This window comes from Acomys russatus, chromosome 29, assembly GCF_903995435.1.
Source record: "Acomys russatus chromosome 29, mAcoRus1.1, whole genome shotgun sequence".
Classification (NCBI taxonomy): Eukaryota; Metazoa; Chordata; class Mammalia; order Rodentia; family Muridae; genus Acomys; species Acomys russatus.
This window is the reverse complement of record NC_067165.1, coordinates 42,374,771-42,402,399: the sequence shown is the minus strand read 5'-3', so window position 1 is coordinate 42,402,399 and position 27,629 is coordinate 42,374,771. Positions and strand designations below refer to the sequence as shown.

The following is a 27,629-nucleotide window of genomic DNA, read 5'->3' as shown; positions in this document are numbered from 1 at the left end:
AGCAAAAGGCCATTGTGTCAGCACGGGCAAGGTGTGGTCATCAGAAAGAGCAGAAACAGAAGCAGTGGAGACAAGAGGTGAGGTTGGAGCCAGGAAGTACTAACTGGCTCTCTGAGGAAGAGAGGAAGTCAAGGAGTCCTATGGGTACTGGGCCTAACACCCTGAACTGGCAGGTTCCCCTGCACTGCGTCTCTGGGGAGGGTGGAAATGCCTGGGAGTCTGCCACATTCAGTAGTCCTCTGAGCTGTGCAGAAGCCAGGCTGGTGACATAAAACAGAGGTCAAGGGTCCTCCGCTAGGACACTCGACACCAAGACTACAGCTTCTCCCACTTTGAGAACAGAGCTCCTCGAGATCGCAAGGAGGAGAGTCCCCAAAGCCCGCCCTTTCTGTGGGTGCACCAAGCACATCCCTAGCAGAGAACAGAAACCACAGTCTTGGAGTTTTGCCCAAGGATGTGGGATGGCAGATGACTCTAGATATCGTCAGGGATTCCTGTCCAGAGAAGCACCGTGGGAGGTTCTACATGGCCCCCTATTACCATAGAGCCCATTTTTTTCAGACTGTGTCCACGAGCAGAGCAAGAAAACTCACAGGTCACACTTGGGCAGTGAGGTCCCTGACACTTGCTTTCTGCACACACCTCAGTTGGAGAGAGGCCGTGGCCAATGAGTTGGGTTTCCCGTTGGAAGCAGGGGCCCACAGATGTCCTTTGAGGGAAGCCAGAAGCTTCACCCTGTCCTCAGGAACAGCTGACTTGGATGGCTTCCTCAGACCCGTAGGCTTCTGAAAGCCAGGAGCCCAAACAGTAACCTGATCCCCGTGCGTCCTCCCTGGAAATCCGGGGCGGGTGCGGAGAGGCCCTGAGTATTGGTGTCCCAGCTCCAGAGAAGCCGTGCCCAGAAAACACAGGGATGAGGCCCGGGTTAGCTACTGTTGCCTGCAGGATATCTGTGGGGACCACAGTGCAGCCCCCAAGATAATCTTAATGGAGCGGCCTCTACCTGGGCAGATGTAGGTCTCTGCCACCAGCTGGCTTCTCTCCTGTTCCTAAGGAGAACATTTCACCCATATATTCGGCTCATTTAGGAGTCTTTTTGTTGTTGTTGGTGGTGGTGGTGGTTTGGATTTTCGAGACAGGGTTTCTCTGTGTAGCCTTGGCTGTCCTGGACTCACTTTGTAGACCAGGCTGGCCTCGAACTCACAGCGATCTGCCTGCCTCTGCCTCCTAAGTGCTGGGATTAAAGGCGTGTGCCACCATGTCCTGCTTATTGGAAAGTCTTGAGCCCCAATTTTGCATCAGAACGTTCCTGCTTTCCCAAAGTCATTGGAATGAGGTGCAACATCTGTGTTAACACCTCGCCACAGCTCAGTAGCTAACCGAGCGCACAGCATCTCAACCTAACAGGGCCACAGCAAGAGCCACAGACAAAACCCTTGCTGTCAGCAGGAAGCCAGGCTCCTAAAAAAAAACGTTGAGGATGTTACATAAAGTGAGTCAGGACATGGCTTGCAGGAAGGGGCAACAGAAACACAAATTGCCAGATGTACCTGACACTGGGACAGATGGATGGGACAAGCTATCTGTGAGGAGCATAGGTTCCTGCCCATCCCAGGGAGCATAGGAACAGCCAGCTAAAGCAGGGAGGCCTGTGGGGTATGGCAGCACACACCTTTAATCCCAGAACTCGGGGATTGAGACAAGCAGTTCTGTAGGAGTTTGAGAACTCCTGGTCAACTAAGGCTATATAGTGAGAACCTGTATCAGACAGACAGACAGACAGACAGGTTCCTCTGGGGATCCCAGATGCCTGCTGAATCTAGAGCCAAGAATTTGTCTAGGAGTGCCACACCTGGGCCTTTGTGGGATAGGTGAGCACAGGTAAATAGCTGGTTGTTAGCTGAGAGAGGGGTAACATGGAGGGAGCCCCCTCACCCTGACCCCCTCTCTTTCTGACTTTCAGCCCATGACACGGGTCTTGTGACCCTACAAGTTGCCTTCAACAATCAGATCATCTCTAACTCGGTGGTGTTTGAGTACAAAGCCCGGGCCCTGCCCACACTCCCTTCCTCCCAGCACGACTGGCTGTCACTGGACGGTAAGAATGGTGGCCTTGTCACCTTGTTGGGCATAGAGGGAGAGTTGGTATATAAACGTGAGGAAAAGGAACTGGCAGAGAGGGGCAGGAAGAGGTGTCAGGGTCGGCCAGAGGAAGACCCCCTGCGTCCTCCCATCGTCTGAGCACACACTACTGTGTAGCCTGTGTGTGGCCACTCGTTAGCCCTATCTGAATTCGGCCTCTCTTGGCAACAGATGAGGTATGTGAGACTGGCTTGTGCCTGTCACTCCTGCCAAGGTGTCTGAGTGATTAAACAAGCTCCCCTCGCCCCCAGGAGCTGTGAGGGTCCAGCAGCACGTCCGGCTACTATGCCCCTCCAATGGGGCTGCTACCATATCTACTACAAGAAGAAGAGGGGGTACTGGGTTCACGGCCCTGCCCCATACCGCCTGGAAAGGAGAGCAGTGTGGGTGCTGTGGGACTACCTGAGGTCTTTGTTCAGATGAGAGGCCTGGGTGGCCAGGCTGTGTACCTGAGATGACTAGCCAGGCCCCCTATGGGGAGCTCACCACTCCAATCACCACAGTTTCTTGGCTGGTTCTATCTAAGGCTCGGCCTGGTGCAGCTTCTAGAACAAGCTCATGCCTTTGCCTGAAAGTATACTGCAAAGGAGGAGGCAGGACTTGCTAGCCAAGGAGGGGCAGGGGATCCAGGATTGCTAGCCTTGGCCTTGAGTTGATGGGTGGGTTTCTTTCACCCAGGGAGCAACAGAATCTCTGCTGAGAAAAAAAAAAGTGGTAAAAAACAGACTAAGGGTCGCAGGGTTAGCTGCTGCCTCCTTTCCCCTACCTGGGCATGAAGCAGGATGCTCTAGAGTTGGCAAACCCTGGTGAGGTTTTGCAGAGGGATCACATCCAAGACATAGGCCTAAGTGCCAGAGCAGTTCATACAGGTGACACTCTGTGGGGTCCCTTTGGTGGAAGCCACTGTGGTCCCTAGGTGTTGAAGGACTGAGTGCCTCTTACCCACAGTAGCCATGTTGCCTTCTGACCTCAGCCTTCCTCCTCCTGTTGGCTGCTGGTTCATACCCTACAGGGCTTTCTAAACTTCTCAGTGTGTTCAGCCCAACCTTGTCCCTGCCCCTGTCCCCACAACCACAGGGTGCCTGGCAGCTGCCCTGGCCCATGAACCCTCCAGAGCTACTCCCAGAGGTGGTTTGGGGTCAGCAGGCATCTGCATTCTGGCAGCACTGCCCGGGAGCACCGTGCTAGTCTTGGCAGCATCGCTGGCTCAGGCTGGAGCCAGTATGAGCTGATGACCTGGGGTGTGTAACAGAGAAGGGCAGGGTGACCAGGGGCTCCTGTTCAGGAAATCCGGTTTCAGTTTTGCAGAACCAGTGGGGAATGGAGCAGGGAGCTCTGCAGAGCCTTGCCTCTCCCAGAGTGACCCCATCAGCCTCATTAAGGTTGAACCCAAGGTTGTTAGCACTGCTGCAGGGTCCTGTTTTAAAAGCAATCTCAGGCTAAACAGTGCCTTCGAGCGCACAAAACATTTGCTGGTCCTTGGAAGCCCAGAAAGCAGGGATACTTGTTAGTGTTTATGACTAATGGATGGCCAGAGAGGGTGCTTTGAGAGTAGCCTGACTCCCTCATTACAAACTTACTCCTGTGTCCTAGGCCTGCTTCCAAGACTGAGTTCTCTCTTCTGTAGGCACAGTCCCTTGGTACAAACCAGGAGAGGTGGCATTAAGGCATGGGCATCTGAGCAACTTTGGCTTTGTATTACCATCCAGGACCCAGTTAAGACCCTAGCTACAGGCGCATGGAAACCACTCTGAGGATCCAGGCTGGTTTTACCTGGTTGCTCTCCACCAAGGCCCAGAAACACCACTGAGGGCCCTGGTGGCATTCCTTTCCTTTTGGTGTGGCCAGCAGTTCTTTCAAGTAATGAGAAGGGGGGGAAGAGGTGGGGTCTGCAGTACTGTGAGATCCCACCTGGCAGAGAATCTGGGAGCTTCCCAGCGGTTCTAGATCTCCTAAATGAATGCGCTTGGTTTGCCCAACGGTTCACCCGTCTGATGATCGTTGGGGGAGGGGAGCAGCGCCGAGACACAGCGCCAAGGGCATAATCTGCCCCAGTGCTGGAGACAGCAGAGGCAGCCAGCAGGAGGGCGGGGGTCTCCGGGCCTCCCGCCAACTGGTTGGCTTGGCAGCAAGCTTTTTGCGAAGGCAGATGCAGCAGCGGCCAGGCCGGTAAGCCTCTCCTCTTCTCTCCCTCCCTCGCGTCAACACAGCTCAGTGCATGCAGCGCCATGGTCATTGGGCGCCTTCTCCATCACAGCTCATCAAACAGCAGGGACCTGTGTGCAAAGGCGGAGGTGGGGGGGAGGGGGAATGAGGAAACTGCACCACTCGGAGATCTGGGGCAAAGCGGGCTGGAAGCGCGCACGCGATGCACACACACACACACACACACACACACACACACACACACACACACACACACACACACACGCCCCCCACGCGCGTGCGCGTCGCCGCAATGCGGGGTCTTTTCGCGCAGTGGCTGGTGACGTGGGTCCCCTAGGGTTCTAGTGCACGGTGGCTGCTGCAGAAACAGCGGTTGTTCATAAGAAGAGCGCGCAGCCGTTCCTAGCACAGAAAGCGGACGCGATGCGCAAAAGCGTGGCGATTGCGGGCTGGTAGCTTTGATGTCCCTCCTGGCATCGCCCCCCCTCCGACTCTGGAGAGCGCTCTTTGCCCCTCCTTTGCCTTAAATCCAGGGACTGTTGGCGGGGGCGGGGGGGGGAGAATTTCTGCCTTTACCACTTTCAAACTAAGGACTTGTTTACCAGATTCTAGGCCAGGTGGGGGCGCCTGGGCCGGAGCGCAACACACTAGCGCGCACAGGGCGCGTGCACACAGCAGCTGCGGCTCCGCCTTTGTCTGCACCGCAGTCTTTGTCCCCGCCGCAGTCTTTGTCCCCAATGCTCAGTCTTTGTCTGAAACGCAGCTTTTGTGTGCGCAGCCCCGCCCAACAGAAAGCTATTTTCCTGTAGGTGGGGTTCTGTGGCTCAGGACTCCGTGTCCCCAAATCTCCGCTAAGGCAAGGCAGAGAGAGAATGGGCTTGCAGAGGGGGAGGTGCAGATGCCACAGCAAAGAGCCTTTTGGACTGCCAGGCCTTCTCAAGACCAGTTTCCCTACTGGGCGCTGGGGACAAAGCCATGTCTGCTGAGATCCCATTGCACAGGCAGCCTGGGATAGTGTGCAGTACGAGGTTGTGTCATGAACGTATGGACACCTGTGGGTGCAGACAAGACCAAGGGAAACGTTTATCAACCCTGGAGCTCCAAAGCTCCATTGAGGAAAGGCCACTTAAAGGTTGAGCAGGCAGGTGTCAGTCAGGCTAAGAGAGATGAAAGGAGTGCCCCAGGAGGAGAGGACAGAGGGCAGGAAAGCTTCCATCTTGGTCCAGGCTCTGAGTCCTGCCACGCTGGGTCCAGATGTAGAACAAATGTCCAGGTCATTTGCACAGCCCCCCCCCCCCAAATGGTCCAAAGCAATAAGGCTTGCAAGAGTGCATTGCTCCAGGCTTGAAGTAGGCAAGCCATGAGGTTTGTTTCCCAGGTGGCTGTCTGGGTAGGGCTTCGGGGGAAATACCTCCTCTGTCATGGGTCCAGTGGATGGATACACACGTGGCCAGGGCTGTGCCAAGATCTAAGGCTATCTCATCAGAAGAGAATGAGTCCAGGCTAGTCACCATTCCTGATAGGCAAACACTCATCTGGCCAAGGACATTGGGGTACCTACAAGTAACCTAAGTGACTGCCCCTGGAAGGAGCAGAGTGGAACTTGTGTCTAGCCTTTTTCCACTGTTCCATCTTAGTCTCCCAAAAGGTGGGCTGACAAGACTCAGAGACGCCCTGCCCCCACTCCTACCCCTGCCGCCTCCTTGACTTCCCTAAACTGCTTAGGCTGCTGCTCTGCTTCTCCCACACAGCCCAGAGAACAGGAATGAGACATGGATGCAGCTCTCCTGGGCTGGTCACCTGGACGGGCCTGCTGACTTCACCCTAGGGAGGGAGGGACCTTGTCATCTCTGGCAAGGAGGAAGCTGGAGCAGGGAACTGGAGCTTGGTTGTCCAGGTGCCTGCTTCCCATGCCAGCTTCAAGCAGAGGGCAGCTCACAGGGCAGAGGAGATTATTTTCTGGCACGCGCGCGCGCGCGCGCGCGCGCGCACACACACACACACACACACACACACCTTCTTCTGCAGCCTGGCTTTGGCCTGGCATTTGGAAGACTCAACCCTTATCTAGAGCAATAAAAGCAAAGGCAAGGTCTGGGCTCCTAGCTTAGTCTGGTCTGACCTACCCTCTGTGCAAACAGATGGGAGAGGTATTAGCATTCTGCTTATGTCTGCCTACCTGTGACGTCATTGCTTACCTGCCAAGGGGGTGTGACCTTGCCCAAGGCCATATAAAAGGACAAACCTCCATGGTGGCCTTTCTCTCTCTCTCCCTCTTCCCCCCCCCCCGGGGTACCCCATTCCCCCCTTTTCCTTTTCCTCCCATGCTCATTTAATAAACCCCTCTGCAACATAAGATCTGCTGCCTGGTACTTTCGTATATCTTATCACCTTATACCTTACTGCGTTATTCTTTAAATATAACAAGAGGTACAGCCGCCTCTGAGCTGCGATGTTGGTTGCTGTGAGCAGGTCTAGCCCTGGTGTGTGCTTCCCTCCCTGGCTGGCTTCTGACTCCAGCCTATGCCCGCCATAGCAGATACACTGCATGCAATCCTTGGACTACAGAAACCTAGGAAGCCTGGGACCTCGCCTGAAGTCTGGCTGTGCCGCTCTCTCCTGAGAGGCCTTTCAGGCACTTCTTCACAAGATGGCACTCTAGAGGCCTTCTGATGAGTGGACCCAGGTCCTCTTAGACCAGTCTGTGGTCCCCACTGTCCAGTCCACCTTGCCATCGTCCTCATAAGGCCTGCTGGGTGACATGAAGAAAACATATGGGTAGGCAGAGACCTAGAGGTGTCCAAATATGTCATTTCCCCACATGATGGAGGAAGAGACAAACGTTGATCTTATAAATTATAGCACAGAATACAATATTCACAAGAATTTGTTTGTTTCTTAAGAAGGGTCTCACTATGTAGCCTTGGCTAGTCTGAAACTCACTATGTAGACCAGGATGGCCTAAACTCATAGAGACCCACCTACCCTTCTGCCTTCTAGTGTTAAGATTAAAGGCATGGGACACCACGCCCAGTCTATACTATTTTTTAAGACAACAGTGGTTAATTATCTTGACTTAGATAACAGCTTCGAATGTGAGCGTGGTTAAACTTGGAAGCCCAGGGTCATTCCTTCCTGACTGTAGGGACACTGTAGACTTACTGTCACCAGAGCAGGCCAGTAAGTGAGCAAAAGCCAATGAGTGAAGAAGCCCCATCCTCACCCCCCCCCCCCCCCCGGAGCATTCTAAGTCTACCTGGGGTATGAGCTTTGAGCAAACAAACACTTGTAAGTGTGAGTGCTTCTGTGTATAGCGGTGATCTGGAAGACAGAGATAGCCACAGAATTTGTTTGAGTCAGCCTTTCGCTAGGGTCTTGGAGCCAAGTGACAAGAGGAGTGTCCCCTCTGAGCCCAGCCAGTGTCTTGCTCCATGCCATGTCCTCATTGTTAGTCCTTCCTGTTCTTTGTGGGGTCCATGTCACAGGTTGGGGGGGGCTAGCTTCCTTTCTGTTGCTGTGATAAAACATTTGGACCAAAGGCAACTCAGGGGAGGGAAACATTTATTTGGCTCATTATTTATGTTTTGTTTTTTGTTTTTTGTTTTTGTTTTTGTTTTTATTGAGACAGGGTTCCTCTGTGTAGCCTTGGCTGTCCTGGACTCACTTTGTAGACCAGGCTGGCCTCAAGCTCACAGCGATCCGCCTGCCTCTGCCTCCCGAGTGCTGGGATTAAAGGTGTGCGCCAATGCCAGGCTGGCTTATACTTTCAAGCCACCTTCCATCACCATGGGTAGGCGGAGCAGGAACTAACGCTTGAGGCAGACACCATGGAGGAAGGCTTCTTACTGGCTTAGCTTAGCTTTCTTTACAGACCAGGGCCACCTGCCCAAGAGATGACCTTGCCCTCAGAGGTGTGGGCCCTCCTACATCAATTAAACACCAAGACCATCCCTTACAGACAGGCCACAGGCCCTCCTTAATGGGAGAGTCCCCTTGCTGGTGATTCTAGGCTGTGTCAAGTTGGCAGTTAAAGCTAAGTAGGGCAGAGACGCAGGTCCAGCTGCTGGGGCCCTGTGCTCCGTTGCATGGTTTCCTAAAACTGATGGTGAGAGTCTTGTCAGCATCCAGATAGGGGAGCATCATAGCTATGGAGGCTCCTAGTCAGCCATCTGTTGACCCTGGACCTGGGACCAGGGGAAAGTAACTTCCTACTGTTTGCTTCTGGAGCCACACCGAGTGGCTTTGCGCCTCCCTTTGCCTTCTTATGACACTCTGCCAAGAACAGCCATTTAGGAGGAAGGCCAGCCCCTACAGAGACCACAAAGAAGCCACCATTGCTCTTCAGCCCAGCCACTCGGGCAGAAAGCAACAAATGTATCATGGAGGAGGCCTGGGAAACTGGTAGATGCAGGCTGCCTGGTGGACCTGGCTGGTAGCCACCGTGTGTGTGTGTGTGTGTGTGTGTGTGTGTGTGTTTGTATGTGTGTTGGCTGCTCTTCAGGCCTGGCGGGGGGAGGCTCTGATCCTCCAGTGGGCCCCATCAGCAACTCCTCTTTGCCTACTGAATTTTTCTGCTCTGGCTCCTATATAGTTACTATAAATGGCAGAAATGGGAGCCTGAGGTCCAGGCCAGCAGGACCAGGCCCCCCCTTAGAGGATATAGTAAGTTTCCCGTCATCTCACCCAGGGGCAAAGGCTGCCAACACCCATTGTCACCTGATATAATGTGACAACACAAGTCCAGTCCCTGCATCAGTTGCCATGTGGTCATCTTCCTTCTGCGTGTCTCTGTTTTTCTGAAAGGGGCCATCTACTCCACTGTGAGCTCATCTTAACCGACAACAAAACAAACAAACAAACAAACAAACAAACAAAAAGCCTGTACTATTCCCTGTGTGCTCTCTGCTTCCTTGTGGTTGAGATGTGAATGCTCAGCTGTTCTGCCATGTGCCTGCCTGCTTCCACACGTCCCTGCCATGACGGTGATAGACTCTTATGCCTCTTGACCAGAAGCCCAAACAAAACCCTTTGTTTTACCCCAGCAACAGAAAAGTAACTAATGCAAATGCCCAGTGTGGTCTCTGCCCTCTTCAGCTGTGCTGAAGGCAAACTGAGGTATAGAGAACACGGAAGCCCCAGGAAGGTTTGTTCGCCATGGGACTCTGACCGGATGTGGTGAGGTATGCGGCAGGGTGCAGCCTCGCGCTAGAAGCTGTCCTTCCAGCAGTCTGTAAAAGAAGTGAAGCTCTATCTAACAGTGAGCATTGATTTGGTGGACACTGGTGGACCCTTGGGGAAAGCAAGCTACCGCAGGGACAACGATGCTCTCCCAGTTGTGGGACGCAGGACAGAAAAGGCACTGGCATCCCGTTTCTGCCCCTCCCCCCACGTCCACATTCCACATCCTGTGGACACGTGGACCAGCATAGCCCTTGTCACTGTAGGTGCTCCTTGACCCCACATGACCTTAGGTCCTATGGCCCTGCTGATTGGTCCTTCCCTTTTTGAAGAAGCTCTTGTGTCCCAGTCTCTGACCCTTCACACTCTCCTCCAGCTCCTTCTGGCTCCCCTGCCTGTCACTAGCTCCTCCTTCTAGAAAGTTCTATAAGTGCCTGTGTAGCTGGCTTATTTCTTTCTTTGCCCACTTTCCCTGAGGACTCAAGCCCAGTTCCAGTTCACTGTGTTATCTACCAGTATGTTTGCTGTTGTTGTTGCTTTTGGGGGGGGCGCAGTTTGAGACAGGGTTTCCCTGTGTAGCCTTGGCTAACCTGGACTCGCTTTGTAGACAGGCTGGCCTCGAACTCACAGCGATCCTCCTGCCTCTGCCTCCCAAGTACTGGGATTAAAGGCGTGTGCCACCATGCCTGGCTCATCTACAAGCATGTTAGTGGCTTCTTCTCCTTGCTCTAACCAAGGAAGGATTTTTGTTGTTGATTTTGTTGCGGTGGTTTCAGAGGATTTCATCTCATCATTGTAGGAAGGGCATGTGTGGTGGTGAGAGCTTAACGTGGTGTCCAATCAGGATGCAAAGTGCTCAGGCCAGGAGCAGAGAAAGGTATAGCATACAAGGCCCTTCCCCCAGCTACCTACTTTTAGCCAGGCACACATCTCAAAGGTTTCATAAGCAAACAGCACCACTGGGATGGACACTCAATATTCAACACAGAAGCATAGAACATGGTGACCACCCTCAGTATGTCTTCCCAGATCTCTAACGGTCCGACTGCTCAAAGGACACAATGCCATTCCGACTTCTCCTGGGCAGTGGCATGCGCCCAATGTGACTCAGAGCCACGTCCGTGCTGCTTGCCACTTCCTGTCCTCCTTCCTGGCCCTTTTTGGTGAACTCCAGAAGAGACCCCTGCTCACGCCCATAGGCCAGCTGCAGCCCCGTGCTCATCTGTCTTTCTTCCTACCCTCAACACCACTGTCATGTAGCCCAAAATAGTCGTGCACGTCCTAGCCCGTCTCCTGGCCTCCTTCCCCTGGGGCCGTTCATCCTTCCATCATCCAGGAAATATGTGCTAAGCCTTTGCTGGTGCCAGGCACTGGTCTAGGCCCTGGAGAGTTTTAATTCTCCCCGGGAGTTTATATTCCAGTGGGGAGAAAGACAAAAAGACCAGTTGCAAATTAAAAACACCAGCTGGCAATGCGCACTGACTGAGCAGAAACCCTGAGCTAGCTGCTCTGGGAGGAGGTTCCAGGCAGGTATTCTAGGCTGAAGGCCAAAGGGGGCCCCTATGTGAAGGTGGGATGTGTGTGAGGGGATACAGTTCAGCTCACAGGAGCACTAGGCATACTAGGCAGAAAGAGTCTCAAGAACACAGTCGCCGGGAGGGTGGGGACTGGCTGCACATCCTGACATATGTGAGGAAGAAGGAAGGAAAGTGAGGTAGGGGAGGGGAATACAGGGAGACTCAGCTAGAGGCCAGCAGCTGCAGGCCGCAAGAGCGCCATCGTCACTGTAGGAAGCAGAACACATTACCCTAAGGTTGGTAGGGAGCTGGAATCCATGAGCTCAGGTGTGTGCTAAGCAGGTAAGGTGGCGCGCCTCTGTCTGTATGTTTAGGTGGTGAGTGACATGGCATGCTCAGGTATGTCTGGAGAACGAAGAATGTCCCCACCTCCAGCTTCTGTCCCAGAGGCCAGGGCATCAGCTTAAACAACAGATGCTAGTGACTCTGACAGAACTTGTCACAGTCTGCGGAGACACTGGCTTTGAGTGACATTTGGAGGTAAAAATCAGACGACCTGCTGGGGATTTGGGGGTCAGATGAGAAAAGGAACGAAGTGGGTTGCAACCCAGATTTGGGTCTTTAACAACCAGAGGGGCAGTGGCTTATTTACTGAGGTGGAAAAGTTTGAAGAATCACATTTGGGAGCGGGGGTGGTGGTGGTGGTGGGGAATATAGAGTTTGGTTTGGGTGTGATTAGGCAGGGACACCAACGTCACAGTTGGCTTTGAAGGTCTAGGGCCAATGGAGAATAGCTGTCAGATTGGGGATCATGAGCTTATGGGCAGGACTGTGGTGGCTATGAGTGGAGCTGTTGTGGTAGCCATGGCTAGACCTGGTGGCGGCAACGGCAGCGGCAGTGGTGGAGGCGCACACCTTTAATCCCAGCACTTGGGAGGCAGAGGCAGGTGGATCTCTGAGTTCGGAGCCAGCCTGGGTGTATAGAGCAAGTTCCAGTACAGCCAGGGCTACACAGAGAAATCCTGTTGTTTTGTTGTTTTTGTTTTAAAGCAAAACAAACCAGCCTAGCACTTACCCATATGCAGAAGAAGAGCCAGCAAAGAGGCTGTGTGGCCAGCAAGGTGGAAGTTAAGAAGACCCAGAGGGTGGGATCCCAAGGAGGCTGGTCACATGGAGAAGGGAAAGAGCATTCCAGCCAGAGGAGCCCATTGTTGGAAGAGTCTAGAAGAGTCAGGAGAAGACCAGAGTTGGAGAGCTCAGAGCGGTGACCAAAACTTCAGACCTGATAGTGCCAGGCCTGTCTCAGTTCAGAGCCACAGTCTGGGCGTGAGCCACTCAGACTTAGCTAGCGGGAAGGCCCTGTGCCACCCTGTACTGCACAGCTGGAGGGAAAAATCCAATATCTGCTTTTCCCACCTTATACATTGTCTGCTAGGTCTGTGGGCACACGGAAGATAGTCTCTAAGCCCTTGTCTGCCCAGGGTCTCAGAGGGACCCCCTTCTCTTTCTTCCCATAGTGAACTAGAGTTGAACTCCAATCAGGAGCCAATGATTTGTTCTCTCCAAAATAGCATGCTGATGTCATGCTAGGGGAGGCAGCTCTAGTCTCTGGGCCACTGAGTGCTGCCGGAATTCAGGGATCCTGAAGGTAGGAAGACTGCCCATCAAGTGTGCAGTGTGGCCATTTCACTTCACCATTTGGCTGCCTTCTGTGGGCTTTCCTAAGCGTGCCTCCAATGACCCATCTCTCAGAGAAAGCATGGAGATGCTGGTCTGTAGATCCAGCAGCAGAGAGAAATGGCCCTGAGGCCAGGAGCCTGGAGAGCCACAGCAGCAGCAGCAGCAGCAGCAGCAGCAGCAAGGAAGCAAAGAGGCAGGGTGCAGGGTGGGACCTCTGGAGACTTCAGGAGGAAGGAGATGCTGCCCAGGCAGTGCAGCTCCAGGTGCGACGGAGGGAACAGCAGCAGCCTCTGACTGGAGCCAAGGCCAAGGCCTCTCCTTTCCAAAGCTCCTAAAAACACACACATGTCTGGTTCTGTCTGCGTAGTCCAGTGACCTTGTCTCTCACCCCTGTGACACCGGGACATTCCAAACAGCCTTTGACAGACTGCAGACCAGCTTCTTATAGTCATGGCATGATGTGAACTAACCAATGACATGAGAAGTTAAAAAAAAAAAAGTTTTAGATTTTTTTTAATCAGCATAAAGCGAAAAGCATCACTATTTTAAAAAACAAACCTGAGGGCCCACTTGCAGGAAGCCTGGGCTTGGAATACCAGTGACCCCCCACACACACCAAACTGCAGCTGACCAAAATGGAAGTCTCCTAATAGTTCCCTCTGTGTGAGGTCCTCCCTTCCATTTCACAGCCAAAAAGCCCCCTAAGCCCCCAGAGACACAAAGGCAGATGAGAAGGAAGCTGGCTAGTAGCCCAGAGCATCTAGCAACGTAGGTTATAGTTCAAGGGTCACCAGAGGTGACCCAGCTGAATAAGCTGATGCTCTTTGCCAACATTCACACTAACAAGAGAGATGGAACCTGACTCCCATCCTGAACTCAAGGTGCCATGTGCCAAGGGACCAGCTCTGTCATCAGCAGATGGGGAAATCCCCAGTGGAGGCTTCTGAGGGACTTTTCTCCTGCTGAAACCTGAGCTGTGTAGGGCTGTGAGCAGAGGACTCTACTAGACCCGCTCCCCAACTCAGTGGTACTTTTGGAGAGTGAGCCTTGAGTCAGTTCACGGGCACTGAGCTGTGCTGACTGGGCTGGAGACACATGGCAGGGCTGTCAGTCTTGAGTCACTGTCATGGTTGCTGCCCAACCAGGGCTAACAGCAGCATTCAAATGTTCACCATGCTCCAGGCCCTGTCTGCAAAGCATTCGTGTGGGTGTGCTCATCCTGACTTTCTAGCAAGCTTCCAGGTCCTTGTTCACAGGAGAGGACTCAAACCCCAGAGTAAACAGTTAGTATGGGGTCATGGGGGGGGGGGGTACAGTGGCCGTCCTCCTCTTTACCTCGACACCATGGGCATCTGTCTTCTCAGTCTCTTTCCAGCCCCTGTGGCACTGCCTGTGTGTTGTCCCCTGAGCTTGGAGCATGCTCTCTGTCCTGTGCTCCCTCTCACTGCCCCTTGAAGAAAGCTACCTTATTCTGCCTTCCCACAATACTTTGTAAATTCCTCATTATCAGCTTTCCCTTGAAATGCTGGAGCACAGTGTGTGTTCCCTTTGGGTGTCAGGTGCTGCCCAAAGCTGGGAGTCAGAGCAGGTGCAGATGGGTTGATACGGTTCCAGTCTTTGCCAAGTTGACTGTCCAGTGGAGAAAAAGTTCAGACCTGACCAAAAACTCAGGATGCTAATGATGGGGCGGGATTCCTCAGTGAGGTCCAGGAGGGATTTGTTGAGGAAAGACCTTTGAGGAAATCAGAAGGAAGAACAGACATAGACTCCATGAGGACAAATGACAAGAACACTCCAGGCCTAGGTGACAGCATCCGGGGGACTCTGTCATGGTAGGGGGGAAGTACTGGTGAAGGCCATGAGATGAGAGAGAGGTGGGTCAGACTGGCAGTGACTGACTGGGGCATACGGTTTGAAACAGCATCGAACAGACTGAAGAAGCTCTGAAGCACACGGGGTCGACCAGTTAGCTGTTCTGATGCAGGATGGTGGCTCAGAGAAGAAGGTACACATTAAGAAAACAACAAGGGAGGTGACATCAGTAGAGCTTGTGGACTGATTGTGTGCTCCATGCCATTCACCTTAGAGAACCGGTTATGAGTTTGGTGGAGCTTTATTGAGGGCCCTTTCGGGATATTGACGAGAAAGGTCTATGATAAGTGGACATAGACTTCAGATCCCAGGAAAGTTGACAAGCAGGAGACAACAGGTTGAGTGTCTACATGGAGGTGGTACTGGGTGGACTCTGTGAATATGGATGAAATTGACAAGGGCGAGAAAGTAACTGAGTCCCAAGCACAGAGATTTTTATTTTAATTAGCACTGTAAGAGCATCTGCCTTTGAGAAGTAGGAGTGTAGCAATTCTCAATAATTGGTTCTTCTGGAGGGATGAGGAGGTGAACCCATGGATGGATGGCTGAGCAGAGAATGATGATGAATGAGGACAGATGGGGTGGGTAGATGGATGAAGCGATGATTAGACAGATGGTTAGGTGGGTAGGTAGGTGGGTGGATAGATGACTGGACAAATGGGCAGATAGAAGGAGCTCCCGTGTTGTCTTTAAAGCCTCCATCCTCAGGGCTCACTTTGGCTTTAGGGTAGAGCAGTCTGATGTCAGAACCAGGCTGGGGAAGGTGTCCATTGTTAACTTTTCTGGTCTTGGTCTCACTGGTTAAGCTTTAGGCAAGTGACCCAAGACAAGAATGTAAAAGCTTGAAGGTCCTTTGAAGAGGTCACCTGGAGAAGGTGGAGAAATCTCCCATTCGGCTCCCTGTGGGTGGGAAAGTAACAGAACAGCATTATCTTTCTTCAGACTTAGGCCTGGCCACTCTCTGGCCATCAAAGAAGGGAACTTTTCAGGCAGGTCCTTGGCACGACACTGCGTGGCATATTGCCATCCGTGAGGCCTTCATTGACCTTTTGTGACACCAACTACAAATTGAGAGGTTCCCCAAAGAGCCCTTGATAAATTAGGAAAAAGACTTGAGCACTCTGTGAAGGTTGTTAGTCTCACACAGTTAGTGTCACCACAGAAGGATGCAGATGACAGTCAGCCACAGCCACAATGCCTAAGTCTAGTGGGGTACCAAACACGGAGCTTCCATTTTCTTCGGAGCATCCTGCTGCGAGCCACGTTGTCTCCCTGGCACTGGTGTGTGACAGCCAGAGTACTGCCAGGAAGGCATGCTCACCAGAGCCTCATCCTTCACAGTTTGCACTGAGGCTCTGCCATGCAGGCTCCGCAGTCAGCTGATACTGTGTGTATGACACCAAGGCTACTGCTAACCTCTCAGCACAGTATTGCCGAAGCTTCCTGCGATCCGAGATGCCCCGTACAGACAAAAACCCTGCATAGGGTATGACAAGGGCTTAGAGACCATCTCCCAGCAGGTGAGGACAAAGGCTACGTGTCTTCACCACCTAAAGTGGACCGCCCCCTCTTGCTCCCCTGCCTCGCCCACTCCTCACCTCATAGATTAGATTCTTTAGGTCTGTCTTTATGGAGGGAAAAAAGAATGTTGAAGATGTCTCGTGTTGTCACTTAGTCTTAAAGCATTGGCCCTCGCGTTGTCACTTAGTCTTAAAGCATTGACCCTTCCATTGTCACTTAGTCTTAAAGCATTGACCCTCACATTGTGCAGCTCTTTGGGGATACACTTCATCCAGAAACATAATTTGAGTGCGTATTTTGTCTTCTATGGAGAATGCCATGCAGTTCTCCCTGGGCTGCAGTGTGAAATCAAAGGGATTGTAGATCGGTCTACCTACATGTGACGTTGAACGAGGAATTCCAGGTGCGCCGTGAGCCAGGGCTCTTAGTCTCATAGACCGATTGCTTCAATCATGGCTTCAATTACCCACCTGTGCAGTGGCCCCCGGCAGGAACCTGCATCTTAACTTCCATCCTACAGACAGCACCCCTGGCTGGAGCAATGTTCTCTTGTTTTGTAAAGTGTTCTCCCACAGCAGGCTTATGAACCCCTTTCCCCCTGCCCAGTCGTCCCCAAACCCCCCTTGCTGCCTCTGCCTCTCCCCCTGGGCCTGGGCCCCTCAGCTGGGGGGAAAACTGGAATTATTAGCCTTTCCTGTGTGGCTGACCTCAAGCAGTGTCTCTCTGGCTTTGGAAACTGTGGCTAGCTGGTATGGTTGGGAAAAGAGCCTCCCCACTCAGTAATTCACCTTCTAGGGGAGCAAACACAGAGGTACAACACTCAGAAGGCTGGGCCTGGGCTACTCAGCAACAGCCGAAGCCAGAGAATCAGGGTAGGTGGCTGCAAAAGGGGCCTGTGTGTGGGGCTATGGAACCAGCCCAGACATGCTTCAAACATGGTGCCAGAAGGTCAGGCTTGATGCATTTGAAGCCACTGGTGGTCACTTACTCATTTGTTCTGAGACAGAGTTTCACCCGTAGCCCAGGCTGGCCTTAAGCTTGCTGCAGTGCCTCTGCCGAGCCGCCCCCCTCGCCCCCCCCCCCCCGTTGGAAAGCATCAGGATGTTGTTGCCGGGCATCGTGGCGCACACCTGTAATCCCAGCACTTGGAGGCAGAGGCAGGTGGATGTCTGTGAGTTCGAGACCCCCACCTGGTCTACAAAGAGAATTCCAGGACAGCCAGGGCTGTTACACATAGAAACCCAGTCTCAAAAAACCAAAAAAATAAAAAACTAAAAAATAAAAATAAAAAAAGAAAGAAAGAAAGAAAGAAAGAAAAAAAAGCATATCAGGAAAGAGCAAGCTCTGAAGGTCTGGAACTCCAAGGCCTCCCCTTGCAGCCTGTCTCATCTACCACACCCCTCATCCTTTCTATACTTTTAAAATCTTTTTTCTTCTTTTTTCTTCCTACCCTCACTCCCCTTTACCTTCCGTTTTGTTTTGTTGTTGCTGCTGTAAGGGATTAAGCCCAGCGTTTCATGCGTGCTGGGCGTGTGTTATCTCTGCACTGTAGCCCAGGATGGAACAGTTTAAGTTTTCCTTCTCAGTAAGAAAGTGAGTGAGTGCAGCTGTAGTGTTTGAGTTAACCTGATCAGGAATTAAACCAGAGGGGACAGGTGGGTGGGGCGTTTCTTGTTCCCATGGCAGGGGGCGAGTGGGTAATCCAGGTTATCTGGCCTCCGTCTTTGGCTGGAGTGGGGCCCTAGATTACAGTTTAGGTCAACTAGGTGTGAAGTGACTAAGGAACAGTGAGCAGCAGAACCGAAGGACTGGCTAACATTAGTCCTAGAGCCTGGAGCTGTCACCATGTGGGGTGTGGCCACATGGAGAGGGGCCACTGTGGAGGAGGAGTCATTGTGTCAGAGTGACAGGGGCACACACATATGTGCGACACATCCGTGCTTGCCCTGGCCACACTCTTGGTTTTCTTGGCAATAGCGTTTAGCACCTAGGGTGTCTACAGAGTCCCCTGAACCGAATCTGTCACTCCACTCCTTCCCTGGGTGCTCATCTAGCTGCCATTTTTATAGGTGTCTGAGGGTGATTCCAAGGTGACTGTCACTCTAAGTGTCTCTGGTCAAACCCCACACACACACTTTTTCTTTCTTTCTCTTTCTTTTCTCTGTCTCTCTGTCTCTCTCTTTGTGTGTGTGTGTGTGTTTGTGTATGTGTGTGTGTGTATGTGTTGTTTTGCTTTTTGAGACAGGATGTCTTACTATGTAGCCCTGGCTGTCCTGGAATTTACTATGTAGACCAGGCTGCCCTCAAATCAGAGATCAGCCTCCTCCCTCTGCCTCCCAAGACTATGACTAAAGGCATGTGCCACCACACTTCATTGGCTAATCTGTGCATGGAAATGTGTCTGCATGGTTGTAGGTAACCCCAGAACCCTCTTAGGGAGTTCTCCTGGGGTCCCTGCCTTGTGTGAAGGTCAGCTTCAGCCTTAGGGGACCTGTCATGGCCTCACACCTCAATCTCTAGGCTGCAGAAAGACTGAGACACAAACAAGGAACCCCAGAGGAGGGCCAGTGAAGCATACATGCTCTGTGAAGAGGGGGCCTGTGAGCTCTCTGCCAGATAAAGAAACACACAAATTTGTGGGTCTGGGATGAGCTTGTCTTAGCTGATACAGTTCCTGCTGGGTGGGGCTTTTGAGTTAACCTGAAGTGTGCTAAGGAGTCTGGGCTTGGGTCCTCTCATGCAAGCCTTTCCTGTTGGACCACAGAGTAAGACTCAGCTAGGGTAACTCTCCTCCAACTGTGTGAGATTACCTGCCATGGCCAAGGCATCTGCCAGTTCCCTTTCTGAGCTACTCAGAAGGCAAGATGAATACATAGGAAGTCTGTTGTCCCTGGTTCTGATCTGTGACTCTTACTGAGTGAGCACCCACCCACCTGGCCTAAGGATTTTCCTTGATATTCATTTCATCCTATCTTGGACCTACCTCCAGGAGCTGTTTCCATCTTTATTCTATCAAGGAGCCCACATCTCAAAACGGGGTTGTCTAGTAACTTGTCCTAAAACACAGGCTGGGGATGGCACCCCAGGGTATCTCTGGCCCTCAAGCCCTAGGGTATCTATCCATCCATCCTTGCTCACTCCCACCTTGGAGAGAAATGTCTCTGCCCTTCCCCTCCCTTTAACATGTGTGAAAGCATGAACTGTAGCATTCACTGCAGTGGGCGAGTGAGTCCATGGAAGCTACTGAAAAAGAAAAAGTTCAAAGTGGTTTTTTGTGATTTTTCTTTCTGCATTTTTGTTCATGAAGAGAAATCTGCACCTTATGGAAGTGCCCCTCTTCTTACCTCCTGAACAAAGCCAACAGCCTTCCCAGCTGATGCCCATCGAGGTTGTAAATGCCTTTCTTCTCCACGTCCATAGCTTGTGCTAGCTGCTTATAGCGCTGCACACAGGCCACCCTGCACAGCCAATTGGTGCAAAATAACACAAATGCACTTGTTTTCTGGGCACTGTGGGTCCTTTGGGCTCACTTGTGCATTGCCCACATAGGACTGGTCACGTGGCATCCAGATTCCCTGCAGGGAGGCTCAGAGGCTCCACTGTCAGGTCAATTTGCTTTACAAATTGCATTCAGTTCCAGTCTTACCTTGGCTTACATAGGAGGTGGGGGTGCAAAGTGAAGGAAGAAAGAGCCTGCCTGCCACACAGGGACCTGGTGTTGAAATTGGATCCAGAAAAGAAAAGAAGAAGAAAGAAAGAAAGAAATTGGATCCAAAACTCAGGCTACTAGCCCAAGCCTGGTCCTGCCTCCTACTGAGCAGTCAGAGGCCCTGACCAAGGCCTTGGCAGGGAAGTGGGAGTCTATTAGGCTCACTGTAGTATCCCCAAATCAGCCACCCACTGGAGTGCTGAAAGAGACCTAAGTTCAGGGTGTGGCTCTCCACAATCAAGAAGGTCATCACAGTAATCAGGAATTTGGTAGATTTAGTCTTTGGCTTTTCCCACCCTCCCAAAGTGCTGTAGATGGCGTCCTTCAGGCAGTTGTGCTGGAAGTCAGCATCACATGACATGGGCCTCCCCTGTGGAGAAATCCTGAAGGGGAGCCCTACTGGAGTCTTCCCTTTGCTGCCTCACATGGAGGGCTGGACCTGAAGGGCTCTGTGAGCAAGGTTACCCCTGAGCGCGCCTGAGTTGATCTCATCTCCTGAGGTCCAGGCTGCTTTCTAGGACTTAGACTGACGTGTGTGTGTGTGTGTGTGTGTGTGTGTGTGTGTGTGTGTGTGTGTGTGTAATATCATTAACATACTGCACATATTTTTTTTTTTTTTTTTTTTTTTTTTTGGTTTTTTGAGACAGGGTTTCTCTGTGTAGCCTTGGCTGTCCTGGACTCGCTCTATAGACCAGGCTGGCCTCGAACTCACAGTGATCCACCTGCCTCTGCCTCCTGAGTGCTGGGATTAAAGGCGTGTGCCATCATGCCCAGCTACTGCACAAATTTTAATACGTTTAATGTGGATATGTGTTTTCCCTTCCTGTATATCTGTGCAGCGTGTGGGTGTCATGTCCCCCTCCCCAAAGGCCAGAAGTGGGCATCGGATCCCCTGGAACAGGAATTATAGATGGTTCCGAGCTGCCATGTGGGTGCTGGGAACTGAGTGTTGATCCTCTGGAAGAGCAACCAGTGCTCTTGACCTGAGGCAGCTTGCCCGTCTCACAGTAACAATTCAGAAGTCTCTAGTATATCCACAGAGTTATACAGTCACCGTAGAAACTGAATTCTAGATCATTTCATCCCCCCCCCAAAGAAATCACCATGGGGGCAGCCAGGGCTACACAGAGAAACCCTGTCTGAGAGAAGGGGGTGGGGGGGAGAGGGAGAGGGAGAGAAACCACCACGCTCATTTAATGGTCAATCCTTATTGTTTACCAGCTCCCAGCTCTGAGCTGTACCCTGCACAACTAGTAATCACTTTCTCTGTAAACCTCAGCATGGTCCGAAGAAGGAATCAGGCCGCGTGTGGCCTTGAGGCTGGCTGTTTTGTAAACCTAGCATGCTGCCTTCTAGGTTCACCATGTTGTAGTGTGTATCTGCCCTTCCTCCCTTTTTATTGGCAAATCTCCACATGTACAAACATCTGTTTTCATTTCTCCTGGGTCCGTAGCTAGGAGGGGAAGTGCTGGTTCATATAATAACTGAAGGTTCACCCGGAGGAACTGGCAGGTCACCTAAAGCTACGTTCTCAGCAGCTGTGTTAGAGGGTTCCTCTTTTTCCTTGCTCGCTCTCTTTACTGAGCATCTGTTACTGTCGTTGGTTCGTGGCTGTCTTGTTGTTGTTGGTTTTTCAGACAGGGTCTCATTGGCCTCAGCTGGCCTGAACTTACTGTGTGGATCTGGCTGGCCTGAAGCTCACAGAGATCCACCTGCCTCTGCCTCTCAAGTGGAGTGCTGGGATTAAAGGTGCGCACAGCCACATCTAGGACATAGTGGTTTTTATTTGCGTTCTTCGGTGACACTGATTTCAACAGCTGCTGAGCATCATTTGTTTATCTTCTTTGAAAAGAAAAAGCTCATTTAGATCCTTATTTGGTTTTTTAAAAATTAGTTACTTGCTTTTAAATTTGAGATGTGAGATGTCTTGATTTTAGATGCAAGTCTTATTATAGCTCTGCAGTTTACAGATATTGTCTCCTTTTCGTTGGATTGTCATTTCACTCTGTAGTGGTGTTCTTTGAAGCGCAACTGTGTTTGATTTCACTAAGGTTCAGTTTACTTATTGTTCCCTTGATGGCTGTATCTTTGAGATCATATTTAAGAAACTACCAACAAACCCCATGTCATGAAGAGTTGCCTCTAAGATGCTGTGAGGAGTTGTATAGTTTGGGCTCTTATGGATCTTTGTTGTACTGTGAGTAAATTTCTCTGTGCTGTGTGAGGTAAACAAGGACACTTTTCATTTTTTTTAAGGTGGAGATATCCAGTTTTCCAGCCCACTTGTTGGAACACTCTTTCTATCCATTATGTTACATTGTCGCGCCTGCTGTTTTTTAAACACATAATATGCATATTGTACTTATATTTAATTAAAATAATTTTTGAAGAGTTTATTTATAGCCGGGCATGGTGGTGCATGTCTTTAATCCCAGCACTCGGGAGGCAGAGGTAAGCGGATTGCTGTGAGTACGAGACCTGCCTGGTCTACAAAGCGAGGCCAGGACAGCCAAGGCTGTATCTTCAAGTGCCAGCTTGCATGTATTTGCACCGTGTGCCTGCCCTGGATGCTGAGAAGGCCAGAGATGGCAATGGATCCCCTGGAGCCATCATGTAGGTGCTGGGAATTGAACCCGAGTCCTCTAAAAGGGCAGCAACTGCTCTTAATTGCTGAGCCAACTCTCTAGCCCCTTGCTTATGTTAAAATATTCACTTGGCTTCTGTTTGTTATTTTCATTTATTGGAAGCTGATCTATTGGAAGTATACTGGATTATTATCACATAAGAGAGATTAGACTGTGCCGCAGTAATAAACGGTCCAGTATTGTATGACGTCAGTGGTTTGTCAGGCATACTTCGAGTGTGATGCCTTGTTGGGAGGGCTCTGCCTGTGATGCACCTTCAGGGACCTAGGCAGACAGAAGCCAGCACTTTATATAAACAAGACTTCACAGTTGTCACGGCTGGGAGATGAATGTGGTGGACACATCACTGGCTCTTCACATTTGTATCGTCTGTAATGACACAAGTCATTCTACCTTTCGTTGGCCAAGGAAAATCACATGGTCACATCTAACTTGAAAGGATTTCAGCCCTTGCAAATCATCCCTAAGGATGGCAACCAGAAATGTGAATGATCATTTGTTTCCCTGAGATGTACCGGATGGAGGCAGCTGTTTCGGCCTTTCTGTTGTGAGCCTGAAACTTAAACATTGCAAAGAAACTGGGTCCTTGTATAGTAGCCTCCTGATTGGTCCTTTTTGAGTGCCTGGGAACAGGACGAAATGGGTGTGGCTTCTGACCCTGAAACCCACATCTGCTGCTTGCCAGCTGCAGCCGAGAGCCTGCAGCCAGTCATCTGCCTTCTGAAGCCTTTGTCCTCTTCTCTGCCCTACTTGCAGGAGAATGGACAGCAATGGATAGGAGTGCCCAGCACAATGGCGGCAGATAACAGGCGCCTAACAAACTGTGGTTCCCTTCTTCCCTGTTGGCACCGTGGGCCCCGGTGAGCAGAGGTTGGCCCGAGATAGCAGTAGACTGTGCTTCTGCCAAGTGGACTCACAACTAACTCAGGAAAGCTTTCTTTTTCTCCACTTCAGAAGACCACTCAGCTGCAACCAAAGCCTCGTAGAACCCCAGTGTAATAATTTACTTGAGCTGCATGCACGCCTTACCCTTTCCTTTTTTAAAGAGCACAAATACCTGGAGCAACCCACCTTCTGTGAGCACTTGGTTGTAGCACACTGTCAGAGCTGAGTTGGCTGCAGAAGCACCTGGCTCACCCCTGTTCCACTGGTGCAGCTTGTGCACCCCAGTACCACTGGCTTGTCCCGTGGTGCAGCAGAGACTCTGAGTGGCAGGAAGTGCCTTCTGGAGGCTGTGCCCATCCGAGGAATAAAGAGGACATTTCTAGCCAGGCGTGGTGGTGCACTCCTTTAATCCAAGCACTTGGGAGGTAGAGGCAGGTGGATCACTGTGAGTTTGAGGCCAGCCTGGCCTACAAAGTGAGTCTAGGACAGCCAAGGCTACATAAGGAAACTCTGACTCAAAAAAAAAAACAAACAAACAAAAAACCACTCCTGGTGCAGAACCATCACTGTAGGCTGCCTAGAAGGAAAGCTCCAGGCAGTAGACCCCAGCCGGACAAGAGAGCTTGGCCATGCCTTTTGTACCACAGCAGCCACGGGCCCCACTTGCTTTTCATGCCATGTAGACATGGGGGTGCTGGAAGGAGAAGGAAGCATCAGTCCTTCCTAGGGTCTCTGTCCCTTACTCGAAAACAGAAACAACCCAAAATGAGAAAGAGAGAGAGAGAACAGCTTGGGGGTCCCTGTTTCTCAGCCCAACCATGGTGCCCAAATGGACATCATCAGGCATTCCCTGACATGTTGGAGCACAGGGCAGGTGTGCCTCCTCGTGTTTGTCTCATTTACAAAACTTGGGTGTTGTTCACAGTCGCTCCAAAACAACAGGTGAGAACACAAAGTGTGCCAGACTGCACTGCGGCTGTTCACAGACACACAACGGCTGCCTTGCTAAACCTTGGAGATCTTAATTAATGTACAGTATACATATGGCATAATGCACAGATCTCAGGTACCAACTAAAACTGCTCGGGCCAATGACAGAACATTCTGGAAATGCAGAATCAGTAGCTCTGTAACTTCTAGTCACTTCTCGCAACGCTCAAGGTACCCTGATTTAGTAACGGAAGTAACGACAGCTAACTTCACCGAGAGTTTGTTCATAGTGTGGCTTTGACACGTAGCACTTGCCCCTACAGATACCAAGAGACAGAGTGCACAGGTAGCAAGTGCCACAGCATCAGACTCTGAATTTGGGCGGTTCGTGTGTCCAAAGTTAAAGTATCCCTTAGACAGAGGTAGAACGGACTGACTGTGTGCTGTGGTTCCAAGGCTGAATGCTGTCGGCACGGTTCTGCCCACGGTGGCAGGAAACAGCCAGCACAAAGGATGCTAAGGTTTGGACCCTAGCCCATGAAAGGGGGTTGGGGAGCTGTGGAGATCCTGTGTGGGTCTGGGGTAGAGCTTGGTGGGCTCTGAAGGACCTAGTGGGTGTGTGAGGACACCCTGGTGTCTGGACTCTGCCAGAGCAAGCGCAGGAAGAGGATGCACTCCTGTTCAGTCTGTGGCCGGACTCGGCCACCTGCTTGCTTTTTCCACTTTGGAAGTGAAAGCGCTGTGTGTACTTCGCTTGGATTCTAGCCACGGATTCACCGCTGGTTGTTCGATCCATAAGGGCTATGCAAAAGTGTGTTGTTTTTATAGTTTGATTGGGTAGGATCAAGAGGCTCCTGCCTTCGTCTGTAGAGATTTTTAGACCAGATGTCAGGAAAGACATATGTCATTTTTAAAGTCAATAGACAATATAAAAGAAAAACAAACAAAAGATGACCCTTCAGAAGCCTGTGCCGTTCACACTTCCTATGTGCAAGGTCTAGCCGGGTGAATGGTTAACTGAATAGTGATAGGTTATAAATGCCTGATAGAAACGAGGGTCGATGGAATCCCCCTGGGGTGCCTGAGAGGAGCCTTGAGAGTTGTGTTTAGCTTTGTGGCTGGAGGCAAGAGAATATATTTTGGCCAAGTATCCAAGTGGGCGATTCCAGCGTAAGTTGGGGAGGGCGAGGCTACAACTGAGTAGTCTAGCTTGACTCCTATACTCCAGCTAAGGAGTGCGAGCTGTGAACAGAGAAATGGAGAGAGCCTTGAACTCCCAGCGGGTGCAAAGTCACTGTCACAGCCCTATGGTCCTGGGGGCGGGGGGTGGCCCACTCGGACAGCGCAGTGCGCCCCCGCCCCCACGCTCGCTGCATTGCAGACGCTGGGACCGCAGGGCCCCTGGGACCTGGCTCCCGGGCCCACCCGACGGCGCTGCGCAGCTAGGAGAACATAAGGCCGCGGCCGCCCGTCGAGCTAGGAGACGCCCTGCCTTTGAGGTGCAACAAGGCTGGAGGCCCAGGGACCGGCCTTGTGGGCAGGGCGGCGGCTCAGGCCCCACGCGGCCCCACGCGCGCGCGCGCCGCCCTCCAGGCCCGGCCCGAAGCCGTCCAGCGTGAGGCCGCCACGCTGGGCGCAGTTCCGGCGCAGTCCGCGCGCCGAGCCGCTCCGCGCCCCACACCTGCTTCTGCCCGGCTCCGGGTGACGTGGCACGCATCGATTGGCTCTTGCGGTGCTGGGGCGGAGCCGAGTGCGGTGAGCTCACCGCCGCGCCCCTCCATTGGCGGCGGCAGCGCACTCGGGCTGTGGCGGGGAGACCGCGGTACCCGAGCTCTGCGCGGCGTTCCAGCGGCGGCTTGTGGAGTGGAGCGACTCGGGCGGGGCCGGGCGGGGCGGAGAGCCGGGGACGGGCGGCTGGGCGCCGGGCGGACCAAGGGTGACTGTGCTCCCACGTCCCAGTGAGTGTGCGCGTGGCGGAGGGGCGAGGGCGGAGGCTGGCGCGCGGGCGGGGCCGTGGGGGGCAGCTCGCGGGGGCAAGAGTGAAGAAGAGGAGCTAGGTGCAGGCACGCGTGATTCTGGAGCGCGTGGGGAGCGAGGCCATTCGGGTTGTGTTTTTACTGGCGCGGCGGTGAGTGCGCGCGTGTTTACCGCGCGAGTGAAGCCCGAAGTGTGCGCGGGGACCTAGTGTTGTGGGGGCGTGTTTCTGGAACGAGTGGGGGTGTGTGATCGCATGAGCAAGTATACGTTTGAGGACTGCGTGTGAGACGCGCGTGCTTGGGAGCGAGTGGGGAGCCTGTGTGGGTGGTCGAGTGAGCGCGAGGAACCGAGCTGTGTTTCAGGAGCGAGCGTTAGTGCGAGGTCCTTGTTTACAGGAGGGCGTGTGTTTGGGTGAGCGTGCGCAGAGCAGGTGTGAGACACGCGGGCTCGTGGGAGACGGAGTGTGTTTACGTGCGCCAGGGAACGCGCGGGGCCGGGCGTTGGCGCGCGTTTCTGGAGCGCGCGTGTTTATGTGCGGTGCGGCGGGGGCGCGCGGGCGGGGGGCGCGCTCCTGTTCCGCTGCTGCGCTGAGCTCCCGCTCTGTCCGCGGGGCCCGCGCCCGTCGCCGGCTGCCGGGTTCCCTGAGCAGCGGCCACAGCCCCGCCCGGACCCGCGGTGCAGGCAGCGTGTGTAGCAGGGCCGCTTTGTTTTCCATGCGCCCAAAGCCAGCGGGGAAAGTTGAGAGGGCAGGTGTGGAAGAACTTGATAACGGCTTGGCTTACCTGCAGCCTAGACTCGGGGAGGAGGGTCACGAACGTTCTTGCCCTCCGAGTAGATGCCCAGGGTGGCCGCCTTGCTCTTTGATTCTCCGTGATTTACACAGCGTTAGAAGCAGCGCTTACCATTGTCTTGCGCATTGTCTTCTTGTCTCGCCATCCTAACTTGGCCCACGGACGCTTAATTTTGATGTCTCTTGGCTAAAGTGAGGTAGCTAATGAGGAAGACGCAGTAACCAATCCGGAAGGCTCTGGGACCTCCAGAGAGCCTCTTACCTTGCCTTGGTTGAACAGGCTATGTTTCTCAGGAAAGCCAAAATTCACATCATAGCCATGCTCCTAACCAGTTTTGTTGTAAAATGAATAAACGGTGGCTGAACAGTTTCCCTCCAGAATCTGTGTGCACAGAAACTATTACTCCCGAAATCCAAGAAAGAAAAACATTAAGCGGCACACAGTGTTTTTCCTGGTGTGTGTTTGTAGGTAAACCATGTTATTTGAAAACCAGAAAATGAGCTTCTGGATCTTTTTCTCTGTATTGGATTTAGGGAATGATGATCTTTAATATTTACTTACAGGGAACGTTTGGCTTTAGTAGTGGAAGAAAAAAAAAACATTGAAGTTGTGAATA

General features: G+C 52.3%; 1 protein-coding gene across 14 annotated transcripts in view; it reads left to right on the top strand.

Moving 5' to 3' along the window:
- Positions 1-27,629, top strand: part of Camta1 (calmodulin binding transcription activator 1) — an 850,861-nt gene that overhangs the window by 774,260 nt on the left and 48,972 nt on the right. For 11 of the 14 annotated variants that reach the window (XM_051171599.1, XM_051171601.1, XM_051171608.1 and 8 more), the window contains one exon: positions 1,964-2,098. In XM_051171599.1, coding sequence (XP_051027556.1) covers positions 1,964-2,098 — 135 coding nt within the window. Of the gene's footprint in view, positions 1-1,963; positions 2,099-4,192; positions 4,312-26,116; positions 26,204-26,265; positions 26,374-27,629 lie in introns of those variants that run through there. The other 3 variants (XM_051171612.1, XM_051171610.1, XM_051171611.1) reach the window with 3 other exon arrangements.